This window comes from Primulina huaijiensis, chromosome 4 (genome assembly GCF_012295235.1).
Source record: "Primulina huaijiensis isolate GDHJ02 chromosome 4, ASM1229523v2, whole genome shotgun sequence".
NCBI lineage: Eukaryota > Viridiplantae > Streptophyta > Magnoliopsida > Lamiales > Gesneriaceae > Primulina > Primulina huaijiensis.
Window position 1 is genome coordinate 25,841,106 of NC_133309.1, and position 20,562 is coordinate 25,861,667.

Consider the following 20,562-nt stretch of genomic DNA (forward strand, 5'->3'; position numbering starts at 1 on the left):
TGTTTCCTAACCATAAACTGTTCGAGGGAACCTCTCAGGCTCTTCTAGTAAGTTCTCCTCCTCAAACCCTCTTCCTTTTGCTTCTTTATCAGTTGTAATTTTTCTTACCCATCATTCTGTGCATGGCCTCCAAATGTTGATAGCGGCTTATGAGGAGGTGCTTCTCTGGCCAAGAAAGAGGCCAACCGGGCTCAGGTTGCTAATAAGCTTCATCGGCAAGTACAAGGTGAGCTGGAGCGAGCCCGACACCTTCATGAAGAGGTAGTGATCGGCTTGAGGACTATCTCGGAGGTAAATTATCAGCAATTGGAGGTGGCCCATGGGGATCTTCGACTGGTCCGGATAGAAACTGAAGCTGCCAAAGTCCGGGCTGAAACTCCAAGGGCCCAACTCTGAACTTTGGAGGCACATGTTCAGTCTTTTGTCGAGGAGCTCCACGTTGAAAAGGTCCGAGCTGCTGAAGCTGAATCTGCCCTGGTTGCCCACCGTCAATCCGAGGAACAATGACGAGCCGCCTTTTCCTCTGTTCAGGTGAGTTCAAGGCAGCCGTAAAAGACAAGGCTTACTCATTCTTTCGGACCGGCTTCGATAAATTCCAAGAGCAGTTTGCGAAGGCCGGGCTTATTCCAGAAGATAGGGAATGCTTCTCTGACTTTGATCGAGCCATCTATTTTCTTTCGAAAGAAGGTGAGAAGCAGCAGACAAAGAAGCCAGTGGGTCTGAAAGTCCAGCTCATGTAGATAGGCTTGTAATCAATCATGTATTTCCGGCCTCCGGGCTTTATTAATGAAATTTCGTTTTGCATTTTCGTTGTTTTCTTTATTCTAACTACCGGCTAATTAAACCGGGCTCAAATCACATTAAAATCTTATAAATCTTGAAAAAAAATCTTCTTAGTGTTTAAGAATAACCGGGTTATTTCTGTTTATAAACACTTATTCCAATACAGAATTCTTAGAACCTTGGGTTTATAGATCTTATTGAATTTCCAAGTATAAGGAAGTAATCGGGACTTCAAGCCTCTCGGGTTTAGATAAAATACTAGGGTTTCATGCCTCTCGGGTTTAGATAAAGTACTAGGGCCTCATGCCTCCTAGGTTTAGGTAAAATCCCGGAGCCTCATTCCTCCCGGGTTTAGGTAAAATACCGGCTCATGCCTCCCAGGTTTATATAAAGTATCGGAGCCTCATGCCTCCCGGGTTTAGATAAAATACCTTGCACATATTTGAAGAGAGTGAAATAACTTCATTAATATTCTGATAATAAATACAATTTAAGCATAATAATTTTTCAGATGAAAAGCATTCCTGAGTCTTTTCAAAGATTGACCCTGGTCATCTTCTAAATATAATGCTCATGAGCTAAGTCTTCGCACCATTTTGTAAGGTCCTTCCCACCGGACCTCTAATTTTCCCACATCTCCAACTGGGTTGGTCTTCTTCAAGACAAGATCACCGACTTGAAATTCTCGAGGTCGGACTCGCTGGTTATAAGCTCGTATGACTCGTCGACGATAAGCTTCCGTGCGGATAGCTGCTCTTTCTCTTGTTTCTTTTATCAAGTCCAATTCTTGAGCTCGAGCTGCATTATTTTCTTCTATCCACGATAAGTTTCCATCCGAATAGCTGCAAATTTTATCTTTTCTCCCGTGAAAGAAACTAGAACGACTTCCACCCCACTACCTTCCTTGCTGGCCGCACCATCAACAAACACTCTCCAAACTTCTTCCTGCCAGACTGTGCCATATCGATTAGGAAATCTGACAAAGCTTGAGCTTTTATGGCGGTCCTCGGCTGGTAAGTGATGTCATACTCTCCGAGCTCTATTGTCCATTTTATCAGCCTCTCCGTTCGGATTAGTCATGATTTTCCCTAGTGAGCTATTGGTAAGGACAATGATAGGATGAGACATGAAGTAGGGTCTCAATTTTCTTGTGGTTATGATCAATGTCAATGTTATCTTCTCCAGCTCAGTATACCTCAACTCGGGACCTCTAAGAGCATGTATCACATAATACACGGGCTTCTGATCAGTTACTTCTTCTTAAATAAGGACCGAGCTGATGGCATATTCAGTGGCAGACAAATAGATTAGAGTTTAACCAAGATGGCAACCCAGCTAGATGATTCTTCAAGTCTGGAAAGGCTTGCTCAGTTTTATCATCCCATCCGAATCTTCGGGCTTTCCTCAATGTATGAAAGAAAGGATAACTCTGATGTGCTGATCATGATATGAACCAAGACAAAGCTGCAATTCTACCCGTTAGCTTTTGTACATCCTTGATAGTTTTAGGATAAACAATCTCCTAAATAGCCTTCACCTTCTCCAGGTTGACTTCAGTACCCCTCTCGGTTACTATGAAGCCTAGAAACTTGTCACTCTTCAAATCCATAAACTATACTATTAGGAGTTTCTCTAGTAGCAGTCCGGAGAGGGGTTCAATAAGCCCATAGAACAATGGACACTTCTTCCACCCAATCTTTTCCAATACCCTAAAATATGGCCTTTAAAGCTTGAACAATTATCCGGTTAGTGACTCTAGTTTTCCTGTTAGCTTGGGGATAAGCTACTGAAGTGAAGGACTAAATAATCTTCATTTCTTTACACCAGACCGTAACTTTTCACCCTTGGATCTGTCGGCCGTTATCAGATTTTAACTTTCTTGGTAGCCCGAATCTGCAAACTATGTTTTTCCATAAAAATTTTAATACTTCATCTTCAGTGATTTTGGTCAAGGGCTGGGCCTCCACCCACTTAGAAAAGTAGTCAACTGCTACTAACAGGAATTTCTTCTGGGCTCGGGCTACTAGGAAGGGCCCAACAATATCTAGGCTCAATTGATCAAGAGAGCAAGATGCTCGAACATGCTTTAAAGACGAGGCCGTACTGTGGCAAAAATTACCACGACGTTGAAATTCTTCATAAGACCAGACCATCTCTCGGGTATCTGTATTCATAGCAGGCCACCAGAATCCAGCGAACAGTGCTTTTCGAGTGAGTGCTATGGTCTCGAGATGGTCTCCACAACACACATCATGAATTTTTCTTAACACATATTTAGTTTCTTCCGCGGCCAAACACTTGAGCATTGGACCCCGGAATGATCGTCGGTACAATTCTCCATTGATGAGACTGAAATGGGAACATTGCCTCTTAATTTTCTGACCTTGTTGAGGATCTTCCGACATCCAGTTTGTTGAAATGAACTCGAGTAGGGGCATTCTCCATGAATTTTCTTGAGAAGTCACTGGATCGGTATCTATGGTTGATACTAGCTTGGTGTGATAAATAACATCCTTGCGTGCATCGGCCTCAACATTTTCTTCCCTCGGAAACTGTTCTGCACTCCATTCAATAAAACTTTCCGATAGTTCTTGAATGACTTTTAAATATTCCTTTAACATCCACTCTCGGGCCTCATAAGAGCCTTTGACTTGCTGAATAACTAGTTGAGAGTCTGAATATAGGATGATTCGGGTAGCTCCAGCTTCCCGAGCGGTCTTCCTGCCGATTACCATTGATTTATACTCAACCTCATTATTTGAAGCCCGAAAGTCCAATCTCATTGCAAATTTTATCTTTTCTCCCGTGGGAGAAACTATAACGACTCCCACTCCACTACCGTCCTTGCTGGCCGCACCATCAACAAAAACTCTCCAAACTTCTTCCTACCCATATTGTGCCATCTTGATTAGGAAATCTGACAAAGTTTGAGCTTTTATGGCGGTACTTGGCTGGTAAATGATGTCATACTCCTCGAGCTCTATTGTCCATTTTACCTGCCTCCTCGAGATGTCCGGATTAGTCATGATTTTTTCTAGTGAGCTATTGATAAGGACAATGATAGGATGAGACAGGAAGTAGGGTCTCAATTTTCTTGTGGTTATGATAAATGCCAAAGCTATCTTCTCCAGCTCAGTATACCTCAACTCGGGACCTCTAAGAGCATGTATCACATAATACACGGGCTTCTGATCAGTTACTTCTTCTTAAATAAGGACCGAGCTGATGGCATATTCAGTGGCAGACAAATAGATTAGAGTTTAACCAAGATGGCAACCCAGCTAGATGATTCTTCAAGTCTGGAAAGGCTTGCTCAGTTTTATCATCCCATCCGAATCTTCGGGCTTTCCTCAATATCTCAAAGAAATGATAACTCCGATATGTTGATCTTGATATGAACTGGGACAAAACTGCAATTCTGCACGTTAGCTTTTCTATATCCTTGATATTTTTAGGAGAAACCATCTCCAAAATAGCCTTCACCTTCTCCAGGTTGACTTCGATTCCCCTCTCAGTTACTACGAAGCTTATAAACTTGTCACTCTTCAAATCCATAAACCATACCATAAGGAGTTTCTCTAGTAGAAGTCTGGGCAGTGGTTCGATAAGCCCATAGAACACTGGGTACTTCTTCCACCCAATCTTTTCCAATACCCTGCAATCTGGCCTTTAAAACATGAACAATTAACCGGTTAGTGACTTCAGTTTTCACGTTAGCTTGGGGATAAACTAGTGAAGTGAAGGACTGAATAATCTTTATTTCTTTACACAGGCCGTAATTTTTCGCCTTAAGAACTGTCGGCCGTTATCGGATATTAACTTCCTTTGTAGCCCGAATCTGCAAACTACGTTTTTCCATAAAAATTTTAATACCTTATCTTCAGTGATTTTGGCCAGGGGCTCGGCTTCCACTAACATGAATTTTTTCTGGGCTGGAGCTACTGGGAAGGGTCCCACAATATATAGGCTCCGTTGATAAAAAAGGCAAGATACTCGAACATGCTTCAAAGATGAGGCCGGGCTGCAGGGGACCACACGAAGATATCTACAGTGTAGGATATTTTCCCCAAACCTTCTCTTCCCAGGCTCTTTCAGCTGAGGGTAGGCTTGGTGCGATTTCCGAGCATGGGCTCGGAATTCGGGCCAACGGGGTCTAACCGGGGATGATTTTTTCTCAATTGTTTGCACTCGCTGGTGTCGTGGAAACATTATCTATGGAATGTACATAACTTTAAAGCTGGCCTCGGGCCCTGGGAAGGTCGGTGAGAGCTGGTTGCCTTCACAAAGGTGCACTGCTTGGTCCTTCGGCCTTCTTAGAGGAGTATAATCGAAAAAACGCCCCAAACGATTTCCCTTTTGCATTCGCTCTTCCATCTTCCCGGTCTGTCACTTCTTTCTTTTCTGACAACCTCCCTCTTCTGTTTCTGAGCCTCTTTCATGTTGATATATTTCTCTGCTCTTTTGGCAATTTTTTCACCAGAGACCAGAAGAAATCCTCTTCCTGGAGCCCCTGTGTGAACGCCATAGTTTTGGTCTCGGGAGCGCATGAAGATACTTCCAATGCGGGTTTATTAAATTTGCGGATGTATGCCCTCAATGATTCATCCCTGTTCTGCTTGATCTCGAACAAACTAAAAACAGTCTTTCTTGTACCTTTTGTTATTGCTGAAGTGATTTAAAAAGACGCATTTAAGTCCTCAAAATTTTGTATACTCCGGAATCTAAATTGTCAAACCATCGTTGGGCTGAATCCACCAACGTGGTTAAGAAAGTCTTGCACTTGATCTCATCACCATAACAATGTAACATGGTCATATTCTCAAAAAAGGCCAAATGCTTTTCAGGGTCCGAATTTTCGACATAATCCTTGATATTTGCTGACTTATAGTGGGCCGATAAGGGCTCATTGATTATGCGGGTGGAGAAAGGACACCCTCTTGGTTGAATTCGAGGATTTTGAGAAGACCTGGCTTGTACTTCCAGCTTCTTCACTTTCTGTCTCAAATCTTCCAGTTCTTCCTCCTCCTCCTTTGTTTGTCCTGAGCAGGAGATTCTCTTTGAAATCCTTCCTCACGGGGTGCCCGGCTGCTACTCGGAGGTAACTTTTTCTATCATGGCCTTCTGGACAGCCGCTGCTGTCCATTGAGTCAATTGTTCGAGATTGATCATGAAAGTTTGCTGGGGTATGGGGTTGAGGACTCCCTTCTGGAATTGTCCATCCGAGCTGATTTTCGAGGGGAAACCATATATTCATTTCAGATCTATTTTTTCCCACAGACGATGTCAATGATGATGATCGGGTGGATTGGGTTTGAGAGAGGTGGGCAATTTCACCGGGTTATATCGGATCTTGGCTGAAGGATGTCCGGGCTTTGGTATATCTGCACACTTTAAGATAACAGAGATCGTTAGTGGGGCGCCATAATATTCTCCTTCTGTTCACTGATACTGTCAAGTCTGACAACTCATACCAACTCCAGCCTAGTCACATCACCCCACGTGCGCTGAAAGACCTCCCAATGATGATCAAGACAGGGTGCCCCATACCTGTGAGCTCTTACTACCCAGGCTGATCTACGCATTGGTGGGCTTTGCTCAACCTTCCCGGCTTCTTGACTATCCAGAACCAAGACGGGGGTATCACCACAACCTTAATTTAGCATGTAAATTGTAGCTTGCTAATGTTGAAATTAACCTTTTGATGTTCTACACTAAACGATTAGTTATGTCTCCTAAACTAGGAAGATAGTTTTGTGCGGTAAATCTATTTCATTGATAAGATTGTGGATTAGACTCGACACAGAAGAACAAATTTCAGATTCATTGATTTTGTTTAATGCTAAAATATGTTTGATTGTATTTTATTTCATTCAATGTCTTCCGATTATAGTTCTAACTTGTAAGTGTTTGTGATAAGTACAGGTGAGATTTCGAGAACGAAATCTTTTAAGTGGGAAGAGAAATATAAGGCCCACGTACCGTATTATTGAGAATCATGTATACTCATAATAATCATATAATAACTATGATTCTCATAGTCGAGCTAAATCTAAGAGTAACAAATGATAATGTCTTCAATATCAAATTAGATCATGCGACGTCTTTTACATTCAATAGAACCCATTATTCTGGACTAGATTTGTAAAAATTTAACCAAGCCACTTAAAGAATTAGAAAAATTTCCGAATGCAGTCCAATAGTTTGACTTGGGAATTGAAAGGCAAAGATAATATAAACTCTACCATCACAAACAATATGATATATGAGTTCCCATCAGTGTCAAAAAGTGTAAATAAAACAATATGATAGAAATGCCATCAATCAATCAAGAACCTAAAAAGCAGAACACATTGGAAAATCTTATTTTTAACAATTTCTTTTGTAATTTCAATAATTTTTCAGTTTGAAAACTCAATTGAATTCCGAAAATATTTCACGAAATTTGTAGAAAATGGAAGAAATTATAACATGAGGAATTCAGAAAGTACCTCAACCGCCTGCACACATTCCAACTCCGGCTCCTCCGTTTTCTAGCAAAATCTTCCCGGTGTCCCATTTATATAGTAATGGGAAACAATGCAATTTGAGAATATGCGCATGCGCAAACTTATATTTTTGGGAAGTTTCAATATTAATTGTATTTTTGTTTACATATATTACGGGAAAAAAACTTGTAAATATTCATTAATTCATTAATCATTAAATTTCTAGAATCTAAAAAAATTGTAAAAGTATGAACTTTTAAACATAAATTTTTGTCAAATTTATAGAAAATAAAAATGTTAAAGCTAAACATTTTAAAATGAAATAAAAAATTTATTTGTAAAGATTTAAAATAATAAAGAAAACCCAGGCGAGTATAATGTAAAACATATCAAATTTTCTCATAAATACTTCAAGAATACAATCAATTTTTTTTTAAAAAAAAAATCGAAGGCTTAAAAACAAAAAAACCCAAGAGATGAGAAAGCATAGATTGAATAAAGACGACACCCCGATAAAAGTTCTAGTCCAAGGATTTCTAAACTCGGTATCATCAAGTTTCCGAATCTGATTAATCAAATTCTTAGGATATTATCAAAAGGAAAACACCAAAAGCATAAAAAAATCTACAACAAATGTAATGTCTACCATTTACTTATAGCATAAATCTCAACTCATCGCAATTAGTATAATCAACCAGGCCATAAGTTCTTGTTTGAATAGAAGGTTTCAGTGTGTAAAAAAGTTCAGGAGTTGCTCCGATTCAAACAACAAATGTGCAAACGTTAACCGTCATTCATGACTAAAATGTCAATTTTTGTTCATTAAACTTCAAAATCATATATATGAGAATGAAAAAAATTAATGATAAAAAACAAATGTACGATAAATAACAAATGTACGAGATTTAAACATCTATAAAAAGTTGAAAACCGGACTGTTAGCGACGTAAGTCGAACAGAATATTCAATACTAATTATGTTTCAAATATTTTCTGAAAAAGAATGAGAAAAATTATCTATCATCAAAGTTTTGTTGCGAAGATCAATAGAAAAGTAAAAATAAACAAGCTGATCATTTTAAAATAAAAATTTTTTTTGAAAAAACTATTCATAAAAAATTATAAATTTAATGATATATGAAAATTTTACATGACAAGGCTTCAAAAATTAAGGTTATAAAGACTGAATAATTCATATGCATGCTAGGCTAAAGATTTCATTATGTATATGTAAATATAAATGACCATCCACAATCAGCCGACAACCATTCCAAACCAAAACAACCAAAAGTTCACGTATCGATTAAGAGGCTGTGCTTAAAGTTCTAAGGTCGTAACTAAAAGAAAATTCAAGAATATGGAATCAAGAAAATCTATTTCATTGATAAGATTGTGGACTAGACTAAATACAGAAAAACAAATTTCAGATTCATTGATTTTGTTTAATGCTAAAATCTGTTTGATTGTATTTTATTTCATTCGATGTCTTCCGATTATAGTTCTAACTTGTAAGTGTTTGTGATAAGTACATGTGAGATTTCGAGGACGAAATCTTTTAAGTGGGAAGAGAAATGTAAGTCCCACATACCGTATTATTAATAATCATGTGTAAACTCATAATAATCACATAATAACTACGATTCTCATAGTTGAGCTACATCTAAGAGTAACGAATGATAATGTCTTCAATATCAAATTAATTTCATGCGACGTTTTTCTCTTTTACATTCAATAGAACCCATTATTCTGGACGAGATTTGTAAAAATTTAACCAAGCCACTTAAAGAATTAGAAAAATTTCCGAGTGCAGTCCAATAGTTTGACTTGGGAATTGAAAGGGAAAGAGAATATAAACTCTACCATAGCAAACAATATGATATATGAGTTCCCATCAGTTTAAGAAAATGTAAATAAAGCAATCTGATAGAAATGACATCAATCAATCAAGAACCTAAAAAGCGAAACACATTGGAAAATCTTATTTTTAACGAATTCTTTTGTAATTTCAATAATTTTTCAGTTTGAAAACTCGATTGAATTCCGAAAATATTTCACGAAATTTGTAGAAAATGGAAGAAATTATCAAATGGAATTCAGAAAGTACCTCAACCGCCTGCACACATTCCAACTCCGGCTCCTCCGTTTTCTAGCAAAATCTTCTCGGTGTCCCATTTATATAGTGATGGGAAACAATGAAATTTGGGAATATGCGCATTCACAAACTTATATTTTTGGGAAGTTTGAATATTAATTGTATTTTTGTTTACATATATTATGGGTAAAAAAACTTGTAAATATTCATTAATTCATTAATCATTAAATTTCTAGAATCTAAAAAAAAATTGTAAAAGTATGAACTTTTAAACATCAATTTTTGTCAAATTTATAGAAAATAAAAATGTTAAAGCTAAACATTTTAAAATGAAATAAAAAATTTATTTGTAAGGATTTAAAAATAAAGAAAACCCAGGTGAGTATAACGAAAAACATATCAAATTTTCTCATAAATATTTCAGAATAAATCAAATTTTTTTTTAAAAAAAAATCGAAGGCTTATAAACAAAAACCAAGAGATGAGAAAGCATAAATTGAATAAAGATGGTACCCCGCTAAAAGTTCTAGTCCAAGGAATTTCTAAACTCGGTATCATCAAGTTTCCGAATCTGGTTGATCAAATTCTTAGGATATTATCAAAAGGAGAACACCAAAAGCATAAGAAAATCTACAACAAATGTAATGTCTACCATTTACTTATAGCATAAATCTCAAATCATCGCAATTAGTATAATCAACCATGCCATAAGTTCTTGTTTGAATAGAAGGTTTCAGTGTGTACAAAAGTTCAGGAGTTGCTCCGATTCAAACAACAAATGTGCAAAAGTTAACCGTCATTCATGACTAAAATGTCAATTTTTGTTCATTAAACTTCAAAATCATATATATGAGAATGAAAAAAATTAATGATAAAAAACAAATGTACGATAAATAACAAATGTACGAGATTTAAACATCTATAAAAAGTTGAAAACCGGACTGTTAGCGACGTAAGTCGAACAGAATATTCAATACTAATTATGTTTCAAATATTTTCTGAAAAAGAATGAGAAAAATTATCTATCATCAAAGTTTTGTTGCGAAGATCAATAGAAAAGTAAAAATAAACAAGCTGATCATTTTAAAATAAATTTTTTTTTTTGGAAAAACTATTCATAAAAAATTATAAATTTAATGCTATATGAAAATTTTACATGACAATGCTTCAAAGTTCTAAACCAAAACAACCAAAAGTTCACGTATCGATTAAGAGGCCGTGCTTAAAGTTCTAAGGTCGTAACTAAAAGAAAATTCAAGAATATGGAATCAAGACATTAAAACTGACCGGGAAAATAGAAAACTAAGTTTTCGATTTGCGATGGACAGAGTTAACTTGACTGTACCTAGTCTAAAATAAGGTTCAACCTACATTGGAACTCATAACATTTTCTTTTTACAAATTAACTCGTTCTTGTCAGGTTACCACAAGGAATAAGAATGATTTAAGAATACTTACAGCCAATTAACTCATTCCTTGTACCTATAAGTGTCTAGTTCACTTAAAGTGCTAATAAAATTCAATAAAGTTCAACATAAGAGAATACACGATGCAAGGATTACATACTCTTCCTCTAGGGGTCTCTGCTCCTACGGACACTCCTACTTCAGCTTCTTACTGGACTACTACCCTTGTATCCCTTAACCAAAAGTTAATGGTGAAACCAAGCACATGCCCAAATAAAAAATTACAGCTCATGGTTTTTAGCATTATCGAATTTACAAAGACATCAGAGAAATTTCAATTCACCATATTCTCTAACAGCAAGTAGTGAAATTCATTTATTTTGTCATATGTTACACTTTAAAATCCAAGCAAGTTTGCAAACATAAGCGAAAACTGGAAGGTGAAAATTTTAAATTTTAAGGTCAGTCAAAAAAAATTTATAAAAAAAAATTTAAGTCAAAAAATAAAATACTTGGGAAAGCATAGCTTGAATAAAGACTTTACCCAGATATAAGTTCTAGTCCAAGAATTTCTAAACTCTGTATCATCAAGTTTCCAATTTGATTGATCAAATACTTCGGGTATTATCAAAAGGAAAACACCAAAAGCATAATTAAATCTACATCAAATGTCTACCATTTACTTATAGCATATGACTCAAGTCCTCACAATTAGTATGCTAACCAGGCCACGAGTTCTTGTTTTAATAGAAGGTTTCAGTGTGGAAAAAGTTCAGCAGTTGCTCCTATTCAGACAACAAATGTGCAAAAGTTGACTGTCATTCATGACCAAAATGTCAATTTTTTGTTCATTAAACTTCAAAATCATATATTTGAGAAGAAAAAAATTAATGATAAAAAAACAAATGTACAGGACCTAATGCTATATAAAAAACGAACATGAGCAAACAACTATATATAAAATTAAAAAGAAGAAAATGTAACACCTTCAGAGTCGAGATAAAATTAAGCATAACAGACATTCCCTGCTTTTCTTTCTCATATGATCCTGAAATGTTACACAAGTAAATAACACAATAGCTAAAAAGATAGGTGATAATCAACTGACCTTCAAATCTTGCCAAGAGGACGAAGAAGGAACAAAATGTCTACCATTTACTGACAGCATATTTCAAGTCCACATAATTAGTATAATCAACTAGGCCATAAGTTCCTATTTGAATAGAAAGTTTCAGTGCCGAAAAAATTTCAGAAGTTGCTACTGATTCAGACAACAAATTTGCAAACGTTGAACTTCATCCATGACCAAAAGGTCAATTTTTTGTTCCTCAAACCTCGATATCAAAGATCGAAGAAGGAAAAAATTAATGCCAAAAAGGAAGTGTATGGCTTGTATTGATCAATAAAAAAAACACAAAAGCAAAGAGCCATACATCAAATTACAAAGCTAAAATGCAAGACTTCAGCAAAACATACATCCCTAGCTTTATTCATATGATCCTGAAATGTTACACAAGTAAATAACACAAGAGCTACAAAGACCAAAACTTACAGCTTACAAAGCCAGGTGATAATCAACTGACCTTCAAATTCCTCCCCATTGCACCTACGATAACCACCACGACGATTACTTGAAGATGGTGGACATCTGCCACCGTGTGGAAGCTCAACCTAAATTGAGTGGTAATAATAATTGCAAACTTACACATTTCCTTGCACTACATTATAAATTTAATGATATATTAAAAATATTTATACCATATAAACATCACAAAGCCTAAAAAAATAAAGGCAATGAAGACGGAATAATCCATATACACAATATCCAAAAATACGTCTTCAACTTCCGATTCTCTAATTAAAACTTGTAAAATACTTCTTCAACCTCCGATTCTCTAATATCAGTAGGATGGTTGACAACATAAATCATGTGAGATCACCAACCACTCATTCTTGGTTCATGTGAAAGACATGAAAGCAAATACCGCATGGTAAAAATTAATCATAAATATGAGCTCCAAAAAAATTTAAAATATTTTAATATGAGTTTTACAACAAATTACTTATTTAAATTACCAACTGGTAAAAATCTTGCCAAATAAAATAGTTCCTCTAGCATAGAAAAATCCCTTGGGATGAAAAGTGTTAGAAGAATTATTTTGCAAAAATCAAGTTCTCACGTCAAATAAATCATGAGAGATTGTCGTCCACTTGTTCTTGATCGTTGTGGAAGACGTGAAAACAAATATTGCAAGTGAAAATTAATAATAAAGATGAGCTCCAAAAAATATTAAACTATTTTAATACGAGTTTAACAACAAATTAATTAGTAAAATTATTAATTTGTTGAGAATCTTGTCAAACAAAATAGTTCCTCTAACATAAAAAAATCCGTTCGGATGAAAACTGTTAGAATAATTATTTTGCAAAAATCAAGTTCTCATGTTAAAGTTTAGGTGACTTGGTTTTAGGATGTTTAATTATCTAACTTTCTTTCACCACCAATTTTGAAACGATAAAAATAAAGAAGAGGAAAATCACTTATCTTCGCTTGAAATGTCATAGAGTAATTGCACCCATAAACAAGTCTGCAAAACCCAACAACACAGGGGCAGAGAAAGGATAATTGCATTGTTCAATCAGACTTGTAAAACTTCAACCTCCGATTTCTATAATATCAGTAAGAAGATTGTCAACATAAATCATGAGAGATTACTGTCCACTCGTTCTTGGTCCTTGTGGAAGACGTCAAAACAAATACTGCAAGTAAAAATTAATAATAAAGATGAGCTCCAAAAAAATTTAAACTATTTTAATATGATTTTTTACAACAAATTACATATTAAAATAATTAATTTGTTGAGAATCTTGCTAAACAAAAAAATTCCTCTAACATAAAAAAATCCGTTGGAATGAAAACTGTTAGAAGAATTATTTTGCAAAAATCAAGTTCTCACGTCAAAGTTTAGGTGACTTGGTTTTAGGATGTTTAATTATCTAATTTTCTTTCACCACCAATTTTGAAACGACAAAAATAAGGAAGAGGAAAATCACGTATCTTCGTTTGAAATGTCAGAGAGTAATTGCACCAATTGGGTTTTAAAGACTTGTAAAACTTCAACCTTCGATTCTCTAATATCTGTAAGAAGGTTGTCAACATAAATCATGCGAGATTACCGTCCACTCATTCTTGGTCCTCGTGGAAGACGTCAAAACAAATACTGCAAGTAGAAATTAATTATAAAGAAGAGCTCCAAAAAAATTTAAACTATTTTTATATTATTTTTTACAACAAATTACATATTAAAATTATTAATTTGTTGAGAATCTTGCTAAACAAAATAGTTCTTCTAACATAAAAAAATCCGTTGGGATAAAAACTGTTAGAAGAATTATTTTGCAAAAATCAAGTTCTCATGTCAAAGTTTAGGTGACTTGGTTTTAAGATGTTTGATTATCTAACTTTCTTTCACCACCAATTTTGAAACGATAAAAATAAGGAAGAGGAAAATCACTTATCTTCGCTTGAAATGTCATAGAGTAATTGCACCCATAAACAAGTCTGCAAAACCCAACAACACAGGGGCAGAGAAAGGATAATTGCATTGTTCAATCAGACTTGTAAAACTTCAACCTCCGATTTCTATAATATCAGTAAGAAGATTGTCAACATAAATCATGAGAGATTACTGTCCACTCGTTCTTGGTCCTTGTGGAAGACGTCAAAACAAATACTGCAAGTAAAAATTAATAATAAAGATGAGCTCCAAAAAAATTTAAACTATTTTAATATGATTTTTTACAACAAATTACATATTAAAATAATTAATTTGTTGAGAATCTTGCTAAACAAAAAAATTCCTCTAACATAAAAAAATCCGTTGGGATGAAAACTGTTAGAAGAATTATTTTGTAAAAATCAAGTTCTCACGTCAAAGTTTAGGTGACTTGGTTTTAGGATGTTTAATTATCTAATTTTCTTTCACCACCAATTTTGAAACGACAAAAATAAGGAAGGGGAAAATCACGTATCCTCGTTTGAAATGTCAGAGAGTAATTGCACCAATTGGGTTTTAAAGACTTGTAAAACTTCAACCTTCGATTCTCTAATATCTGTAAGAAGGTTGTCAACATAAATCATGCGAGATTACCGTCCACTCATTCTTGGTCCTTGTGGAAGACGTCAAAACAAATACTGCAATTAAAAATTAATTATAAAGAAGAGTTCCAAAAAAATTTAAACTATTTTTATATTATTTTTTACAACAAATTACATATTAAAATTATTAATTTGTTGAGAATCTTGCTAAACAAAATAGTTCTTCTAACATAAAAAAATCCGTTGGGATGAAAACTGTTAGAAGAATTATTTTGCAAAAATCAAGTTCTCATGTCAAAGTTTAGGTGACTTGGTTTTAGGATGTTTAATTATCTAACTTTCTTTCACCACTAATTTTGAAACGATAAAAATAAGGAAGAGGAAAATCACTTATCTTCGCTTGAAATGTCAGAGATTAATTGCACCCATAAACAAGTCTGTAAAACCCAACAACACAAGGGCAGAGAAAGGAGAATTGCATTGTTCAATCAGAATTGTAAAACTTCAACCTTCGATTCTACAATATCGGTAAGAAGGTTGTCAACATAAATCATGCGAGATTCCCGTCCACTCGTTCTTGGTCCTTGTGGAAGACGTCAAAAAATATACTGCAAGTAAAAATTAATAATAAAGATGAGCTCCAAAATAATTTAAACTATTTTAATATGATTTTTATAACAAATTACATAATAAAATTATTAATTTGTTGAGAATCTTGCCAAACAAAATAGTTCCTCTAACATAAATAAATCCGTTGGGATGAAAACTGTTAGAAGAACTATTTTGCAAAGATCAAGTTCTCACGTCAAAGTTTAGGTGACTTGGTTTTAGGATGTTTAATTATCTAATTTTCTATTACCACAAATTTTGAAACGATAAAAATAAGGAAGAAGAAAATTACTTATCTTCGTTTGAAAGAAAGGTCACATAATCTCCAAGATAAGAAAAAGGCATGTCTGCCTCAGTTTCTTTATTTTTATACATAGTGGATAAAAGAATCAAACCATCTTCTTGTCAAGCTCTACGCCAAGCTTCTCAAAAAGCTTGATTTCCCGATTAACTACAAAATTTAAAACATAAGGTTATCGTCGCAAGTTGATGATATTCATAAAAAAAGAACTAGCACGTAAAATTATAATATTGAAGGATGATGCTAAAATATAAAAAAAGACTCCCTCTTGATTGGAAATCAACCTCTTCTTTCACATAAGTTGTTTCATTTAAGAATCTAGCACATATCATTTACAAGAAACTCAAAAAAAAAACACAAAAAAATTGATATTTTTGAAAAAAAAAATTGTAATGGCAATTATATTCAAATTACAGAAAATTCAGTATTAATTATGTTTTCTTTTCATGAAAAAATAAAAAAATAAAAAAGATCATTAATCATCAAAGTTTTATCAGCGAAGATCTATAGGAAAAAAAAATTAAAAAGTACCTAACATTTTATAATGAAATAACTTTTCACAAAAACTATTTTCTGCATACAAATGAAAGAATTTTTTACAACAATAATATTAAATGATTTTTAATTTTTTCGAAAAAATGGAAAAAAAATTATTGATCTTCAAATTTTTTTTCAGATGTACAGAAAAGTACAACATTGTGAAATGTTGCGATAAAATAACTATTTGTAAGGATTTAAAATAAAATAAAAAACCCCACTGAGTATCCTGCAATACATATCAAATTTTCTCAAGAATACATTAAAAAAAAAAACAAACCAATTTATGATATAGTTTTTTATATTAATCATCAATAATGATAGCAAACTGAAATATTTTCTAGTACTAGAATATAAATATGATGATATATGAAACTTTTCATACTTTATAAACATCACAGGGATTTCCAATTTATTATTTTGATTTTCTATAAATCATGAATAACTATTGCAAACCGTAATACTTTCTTGCACTACATTATAAATTTAATGATATATGAAATTTTTATACCTTAGCAGGTAACGCCTCATCAAAGCCAGCGCCAAACCTCTCAAGAAACATGATTTCCCAGTAAACTTCAAAATTGAAAACCAGAACGTCAACGACGCAAGTTGACAACAACAACAACATTCCACTTACAGAATATTCAATTTTAATTATGTTTTACAAATTTTTCTGAAGAAAAATGAAAAAAATATATCAATCATCAAAAATTTTCCAGCGAAGATCATTAAATAATCTATTGGTAATCTAATTACAGAAGTCCACCGCTATTGGTAAAAATAAATTTCAACACAATGCCGAATACCAGAAACAAAATTAAAAGTTCAAAACTCGGTGCAACGATCAGATTCAAAAGTTTTGCAACACGATGAACAGAATATGGGAACATTGAAGTTTCAAAATATAAAGCTTCGAAGTAAGAAATTTATTGTGATAGGAAGAGAAGACGCGAACCTAATCAAGAATCGTTGATTCTTGAATGCCAAGAAATCTGTCCAACTCGATGCCAGAAGTAGGAAGAGAGGAGTGGAGACGGATAATCGATAAGAACGTTAGGTTTGAAAATTGGGGGAAGCATCAAATGGGTCTTCTTCTCACCTTTTCAAGCACTCGATTCTTGAACGCCGGAGAAATCAGCGCGAATTTGGGGGAGAGGAGCGAAGAGGGATAATGGATCAATGGGTTTTCAAGTGTTGCCATTTATTTGGGGCTGCGATTGCTTCGTCATTTGACCGTTGTGATGAGAGTATTTTTGGAAATAAAATCCGATAAGATTTGACATACCGTAACAATTCATTTTTGTAAAAATATTATATTTATTTAAAAATTAATATTATATTATAATTATAATTATAATAAGACATAAAATAACTTACTCTGTATATTAAAACATTAGTATATGTAATAAACGGTTATTGCAATAAAAAAAAATAAGAAGATATTTCTATAATAAGAAAATTAACCAAGGTTAAGGAAATTTTAACGACACAATAATCTGAATTTTCCATCCCCAATTTTGAAAATATCATTTTTTTTAATTGATGCTATTAATTTATATATTTCATCTTTTTTAAATATTTCTGATATCCATCAAATATACTATATGTAAAGGTTGAGATTATTAGTAATCCAACCTTGTGACACCAATGAATGTTTACAAAAATACTCTATCCATTTAAATAAATAATGTTTTTTTCATATAATTTACTCATAACTACAATATCTAATACATTTTAAAATTTTAAAAATTCACTTATTATCTCTACAAATTACATATTTAATAAAAATTGCATTATCATTATCTAAAAAATAATTAAAACTATAACAAAATTTTATGAATCAGCTATATCTATTAATGATCACGATCACGAATCATATATATAAGAGTCGTTATTTTACACACGCGTCGTATGTGTGTCGTTAGCTAGTATTTATTATACATTCATGCATTAGGCCATAAGTTCCTAGTTATGTAAGCTCAAAAAAATAATAACATACCATATAAATTCAATTGTTATAAAACTATAAATATAATTTAATCATAATCCAAAGACTATCAATTTAAGTAAATATTAAAATTTACATTAATATTTTTATTAATAAATAAAAGGAGAAGAAGAAAGTTTTGAGCTCAAAACATTTTTTTATTATCAGTTTTCTAAAAACTTCTTCAATAGTTTTTGGAAACATAAATATTTTGATATTTTGAAAGAATTTTTTATATCAATCAATTTTTTTCAAAAATTTAAAAGAAATAAAGAAAACCCAGAAAAACCAGGTGAGTATCTTGTAAATATCAATCAAATTTTCTCAAAAATACTTCAAGATATCCATTTATAATTTTCTCACCTGAGATTTTTTTTATTTTAAATCTTTACAAATATTTTTTATATAAATTTATTCCATTTTAATAATTAATAGTGATATATTAAAAAAAAATTTTGAAAGGATATATTAAAATTTTTATATCTTATAAACATCACAAGGCCTAAAAATATAAATGATGGAATATGCACACTATCCCAAATTTTCCATAATGTATAGTGTAGGGATCGGTTTAAAGCTTAGAGAGTGTGGATAAACTCTTTTATAATTTTATAAATTTTGAATTAGGCTATTAAAAATATTCTTGAACATCTGGTTTTGCTGGACCACTAAAAAATGAAAAAGTGTGGAAATGTTCGGCTTGACTAATGATGAACTATACGATGTAATTGACAGTTTAACAAGAAATAAATTGAAATTTGATTTGCAAGAATGTAAAGTGCAAAAATGTCGTACATATCATTACATGCTCAATTAATGTTTTTTGTGCTTTTGCAACTTTAAGATCTTGTTTTTCATCAAGCTGACACACCATGTCCGAAATATATAACTTTATGTCATTTAGGAATTAGAAAGATATTGTGTAATCATTCTAAATATGGCATAAGTTGAATGGCTTGACTTTTGGTATCATATTTGAAATAACTCATTTCTGATCGATGGCAGTGAAGTTGGACTTTCAACGATTTGAACACGTGTACTGCTGATCAATTTAACGGATGATATATTCTAGCTTGAATTCAGTCATTATACGGCTTGAATTCTATCCAAAATGTCTTGATCTTCTGATGCTCTTGTCCGAAGGGATTGAACTGCTCCAGCGGTTTGAAAACCTGAAAATATAAGCGGCTGTATATGAAACAACTCGATGATGTTATTTTTTCAATCACAAAAACTTTGGGTAATAGAAATATTCTAACAATTTTTTTTTAGTGATGACAAAACTAGACTGCAAGTTTATATAAAAATTTACATTAAGCAAGGTAGGCGACACATGAAAAAGAATGAATTTCATTGGATAAATGATATGTCATTTTTATAGGCGAGGTGAAATACAAGTCCTAATAAACCTACGAAGAAAATAGAAAAACCTCTATTATGGCTTGCACCTCCACCACTACCACCTCCTTCACTTCTTTTCTCATCCTCTTCCATTCTCCTCTTATCATCCAATCTCTTTGACTCTTCATATTTGGCTATCTTAGCTCGATGTTTCTGCTCTTTAATCTTTTTGTAATCCACCATTTTTCCTTTTTTTGGCATCAATACATTGCATATACTTAATAATTTCTTGCAACTGACTGTCCATAGTATCAATCCGCTCATTCATATGATGTCTGATCTGAGCATCTTGAGCTTTCAACTCAGTATTTATAAGAACTCGACTTCGTGAAATCTGAGTTGAAAGTTATATGTTCATGGTGACTGCTCGATTTTTCATTATGGTCTGATCGACCATGGTCAATCAGAATTATTACGTGATGAGTAAAGCTTGTTTGTATTTCAGAAAAATGAATTGAAAAACCGTTCACTTGATACAGAGTTTGTGTCGTGTATATATTCTTGTATTAACTACTTGCACATGGCTTGTTAACCAACCAACCGACTAACTAACTAGTAAGTTTTTATATCTAATATCCCCCCTCGAGATGTACTATAAATGTTTTTGATAGACATCTTGGAGAGTAAGAAAGAGAGAGTGGATGATGGCAATGGCTTGGTGAACATATCCGCTAGTTGTGAAGCCGATCGAACGGGGAGCAGCTTGATGGAGCCATCTAGGATCCGGCCTCGAACAAAATGACAATCTATTTCTATGTGCTTGGTTCTTTCATGGAACACGGGGTTATGAGCAATGTGTATGGCCGATTTACTGTCACAAAATAAGGTGGCTGGCTGAGAGGCATGAACGTGAAAGTCGC

General features: G+C 33.6%; 2 protein-coding genes across 20 annotated transcripts; both read right to left on the reverse strand.

Annotated features, from left to right (window-relative positions):
- Positions 1–1,354: 1,354 nt before the first annotated feature.
- On the reverse strand, positions 1,355–5,926 carry LOC140975042 (uncharacterized). The gene is made up of 5 exons (XM_073438530.1): positions 5,761–5,926; positions 5,268–5,448; positions 4,030–4,450; positions 2,626–3,668; positions 1,355–1,625 (listed from the first exon to the last, which is right to left on the reverse strand). The coding sequence occupies exons 1-5, from the start codon at positions 5,924–5,926 to the stop codon at positions 1,355–1,357; spliced, it is 2,082 nt and encodes a 693-aa protein (XP_073294631.1).
- Positions 5,927–7,745: 1,819 nt separating this feature from the next.
- On the reverse strand, positions 7,746–17,518 carry LOC140975804 (uncharacterized). 19 transcript variants are annotated; one of them, XR_012175046.1, is made up of 10 exons: positions 17,270–17,518; positions 16,823–16,887; positions 15,766–15,924; positions 14,862–14,960; positions 14,281–14,399; positions 13,482–13,525; positions 12,610–12,717; positions 12,318–12,483; positions 11,278–11,813; positions 10,539–10,998 (listed from the first exon to the last, which is right to left on the reverse strand). XR_012175046.1 is itself a non-coding variant. In XM_073439739.1 (7 exons), exons 3-7 carry the CDS (start codon positions 15,846–15,848, stop codon positions 12,252–12,254), a joined length of 273 nt encoding a protein of 90 aa, XP_073295840.1. In that variant the 5' UTR covers positions 15,849–15,924; positions 16,823–16,887; positions 17,270–17,518; the 3' UTR covers positions 12,225–12,251. The 19 variants fall into 19 exon arrangements, 1 of the variants encoding a protein (XP_073295840.1); XR_012175048.1 differs by having other exon boundaries at positions 12,318–12,436; positions 12,584–12,717; XR_012175045.1 differs by having other exon boundaries at positions 12,584–12,717.
- Between the last annotated feature and the right edge of the window lie 3,044 nt (positions 17,519–20,562).